At 65.3% G+C, this 3,755-nt stretch overlaps 1 protein-coding gene across 1 annotated transcript; it reads right to left on the bottom strand.

Moving 5' to 3' along the window:
* Positions 1 to 1,745: 1,745 nt before the first annotated feature.
* Positions 1,746 to 2,690, bottom strand: SOX12 (SRY (sex determining region Y)-box 12). Its single transcript, XM_012637736.1, has one exon. It carries the CDS (start codon positions 2,688 to 2,690, stop codon positions 1,746 to 1,748), a length of 945 nt encoding a protein of 314 aa, XP_012493190.1.
* Positions 2,691 to 3,755: the final 1,065 nt, after the last annotated feature.

Here is a 3,755-nt window from a genome sequence, read left to right as displayed (position 1 = left end):
GAGGAACCCCTCCCCTTAGCTACGAGACTAATTCTCCAAGACCACGGACAGTGACATCTCTTCACTCACATGACGTTTTCTGTTTTTTTCATTGTCTTTTTGTTGTTGTTTTTCTTAAAAAAAAAAAAAAAAAAAAAAAAAAAAAAGAAAGAAAGAGCGCAAGAAAGGCCCAGAGCCGGAGCACCAAGCTTAAAGGAGGCAGCTGGTGGCTTTGTCAGCGACGGGAACGCGTGGGGCAGAGACCTGCAGAGACCCTGGGCAGGGGTCCCGGAGGACTCTGGGGACCGTTTGTTCCTGAGATTTGTGTATGTGAATGAGAGTGTGTGGACCACCCGGGAGGGTGAACACACGCCGGTGAGATACAGGTAGTGAGGGCAAAGGGGGTGTGGGGAGGCCGGAGGGGCGGGTCTCGAGTAGGGAGATGCAGTAAGAGGGGTAACAGCATCAGGGGCGGGTCCCCGAGGGCACCCTGAACTGGACAGAACTTTCTCCTTACAGCAGCGCTGTGCCCGTTTCTCACATGGAAAAACTGAGGCGCAAATGGCCCATCAGTCTCACTGGCCCGATCAACGGACTCTTCCTGCCACCCCATCTGCTATCATGCCTCAATCCCAAACCCTTAGCACCGACGTACCTCAGTTCGTCCCGCTGAATACTGAATGAGGGTGGACTTGGGTTTGACAGAGGCCCAAGTTGAGAAGGTGCCTTGAGGTGACAGGGCACTTCCAGGGGGAAGGGAGCAGCAGAGACCCTGTCCCCAAACAGAACGGTAAGGTATCTTGGTTCTGAGTTTTCTTGGACAGCCCCTTCCTCTACTGACGTAATTCCAGAGAAAGACCCTACCCCCAATTCCCAGTTGGGGGAAAGGAAGGGACGTTCCTGGGGACCAAGATAGGCTGTAGAGGCAGTCACGCAGTCGGGGAGGCGGTACGCGTGGGTGTGGGCGACCCCATAAGGGAAACGGGGCTATGCCACTTGGGAGAGTTCCAGGCCCAAACCAACGCTTCCAAGCCACCTAGTCTTTTTCTCCTATTTCCAAGTGCTCCTCCCATTAAGGCAGTGACGCCCCGTCGGGTTGAGAGGAAGCCATGGGCTTTCAGATCAAAGGATTTCTCAGGATCGTTCTACACTTGCCCCCCTTCTTCCCGGAGCAGGAGGCAGAGACGTGAAGCTGGACTGGCACCAGCCCCCTCCTCCCAAGGAGTATTAAGCATGCGCAAGAAGAGGGTGGGTCCCAGCGGGGGGGCGGGCCCTAACGCTCTGGGGATAAAAGAGCGCGCCCCTCCCCCCCCGTGGGGCGGGGCAAGGGAGGAGCGCGCGGTGCAGCCCAGACGCATCGCCCCCCTAACCGAGAAGGCAGGCTGGGCGAGGGAGGGATTCAGGAGCAAGGGAGGGGGCGTGTCCTCCGGCCACGAGGAGGGGCGTGTGCAAAGTGGGGGAGGGGTGCAGGTCTGTAGGAGAAAATGGGAGGTGTATCGGAGGGGGGCTGGCTGCTGGTGGCTGTGCGGGAGGGGGCAATGTGGGGAGGGGCTTGGATGTCAAGGAAGGGGTGGGGGTTGGGCCGCCTTGGGGTGTGTCTGCGGGGGAGGGGTATGTCTGGATTTGTGGGGGGGATGGGCACGTCCAGGAGGGGGGAGGCTGCGCGGGAGATGGGGTGCCAGCCTCGGCCTCCGAGGGGCCCCAATACCTGATTCCTGTATGTAAACAGCTGGTTTGGGGGCGTGCGCGCCCCGCTGACGGTGGGCTCAGTAGGTGAAAACCAGGTCGGCGATGCTAGACGGGCGCCAGTCCCCTGCGATCATCTCGGTAACCTCGGGGGTGCAGTAGTCCGGGAACTCGAAGTGCGACGTGCCCGATGGGGGCGGCAGGTCCGGGTCGCGGTCCAGGGCGCTGCAGTCCAGGCCGGCGGGGCCCGGGGGCAGCCTGGACAGAAAGCCCAGCGGCTCCTCCCCTGACGCCACCGTCTCCTCTTCGCCTTCCTCTGCCGCTGCCGCCTCCTCCTCCTCTTCCTCCGGCTCCTCGTCCTCCGACGGTGTCGGGGAAGCGGCGGTGGCGGCCGCCCCTTCGCCCGACGGCCCTTGGGCACGCTCCGCTTGTCCCCGGGCGGCCCGTCCCGCTGGGACCATCCTCCATAGCTCCCGCCCCGGGGTCTCTACCAGGCGCACTTCCAACAGCTCCTCGTCGTCGTCGTCCTCGTCGTCTTCGGGCGCCGCCGCGCCGCCCCCCAAAGGCCCTCCCGCTGCTCGGCGGCCCCCGCGGCCCGGCAGCTGCGGCCCGGGCTTGAGCCGGCTGCCGCCACCGCCACCGCCGGGGGGGCGGGGCCGCGCCTTGGCGGGCGCCCCCTTGCTCTTTTTGCGCGGCCGGTACTTGTAGTCCGGGTAATCCGCCATGTGCTTCAGGCGCAGCCGCTCCGCCTCCCGCACGAACGGGATCTTCTCCGAGTCCTGCAGCAGCTGCCAGCGGCGGCCCAGGCGCTTGGAGATCTCGGCGTTATGCATGTCGGGCCACTGGTCCATGATCTTCCGCCGCTCGTGCTGCGACCACACCATGAACGCGTTCATCGGCCTCTTGATGTGGCCGCTCGGGGTCTTGCACCAACCGGGCTCGCGCGCCCCATCCTCGGCCGGCCCGGGCCCGGGGGGCGGCGGCCCGCCGTCCCGTTTGGCCCTCGCGCCCCGCTGCTGCACCATCGCGCCTGGGCCCGGGGCCGCTAGACGCCGCCGGGGGCCGTCCGCATCCTCCGCGGCTGGGGGTGGGGGAGGAGGCAGCGGCGACGGAGGAGCGGCCCCGCCCCACGGCTCGGCCCGGCCCCCGCGAGCTGGGGAGCAAGGAGCTGGGCGCTCAGGCCCAACGGACGGCGGGGGGAGAAGGTCAGCGGCGCGGTCTCAGGCGGGCTCGGCGCGCCCCCGCCGCCTCCGGCAAGTTGCGCCCCGGAGCACACCGCACATTGTTTTGCGGGGGCGGAGGAATCGCACCCCCTCAGGCCCCCGCGGGCTCTTCTTGCAGCCTCCGGCTCCGCCGCGGCCCGCGCGCGCCGCTCCCCGCCCCGCCGCCGACGCCTTTCAGTGTCTTTCTCCCCGCGCGGCCCCGCCGGCGCGCGCTCCACCCCTCCCCCTCGCCGTCTGCGGGCCGCTGCGGCGCGCGCGGGGCCGCCCCGTGTAAACACCGAGGTGCCCGCTTGGGCTGCGGCCGGGCCACGCCCCGCGCCCGGGCGGCGCGTCACCCGTTGCTGGGCAGAGAACCCGATATTTGCATCTCCCAATCGCTGGCCGCCGGAGCTGGGCGGGGCTCGGGCTGCGGGGTTGAGCGGTCTGCGGGCTGCGATTGGGGGAGACGGATGAGATCGGTTTCTTTTCTTAGGCAGGGGGCTGAAGGGAGGGTGGGGGACGCCAAGCGTGCTTTCCATCTGGCTCTCGAGGCTTGTCCCCGCTCCAATTTGCCTTTGAAATTTTAGCTTATTCCGTGACACCTGCCGCCAGGTAGGATTTCCGACCTCTCCTCTTTGGAGGACGCCTTTTCGCACCGTCCCAGAAGAGAATTTGGGGGGGGGACTAAGACTCAGGAAAGCTTAAAGGGACGGACTCACGTTGTCATAGATGTTGCCCCCGCCTGCTGCACTGCACACAGGGTCCAGCCACATAGGGGCTCAAATGCTTTTGGACCCAACGAACGAACCCCCTTTTTCTTTCTTTCTTGTTTTAATCTCGTGTGAGGCGCCACAGGAATCCTGAGAAAGAAAGGACGATGACGCCCAC

The sequence above is a fragment of the Propithecus coquereli genome, unplaced genomic scaffold (genome assembly GCF_000956105.1).
Source record: "Propithecus coquereli isolate 6110/MARCELLA unplaced genomic scaffold, Pcoq_1.0 Scaffold122, whole genome shotgun sequence".
Taxonomy (NCBI): domain Eukaryota; kingdom Metazoa; phylum Chordata; class Mammalia; order Primates; family Indriidae; genus Propithecus; species Propithecus coquereli.
The sequence above is the reverse complement of the archived record's forward strand: the minus strand, read 5'-3'. Positions and strand labels throughout refer to the sequence as shown.

Excerpts from the sequence above, each read along its gene's own strand:
- SOX12 (XM_012637736.1), bottom strand. The coding sequence starts at position 2,690 with ATGGTGCAGCAGCGGGGCGCGAGGGCCAAACGGGACGGCGGGCCGCCG.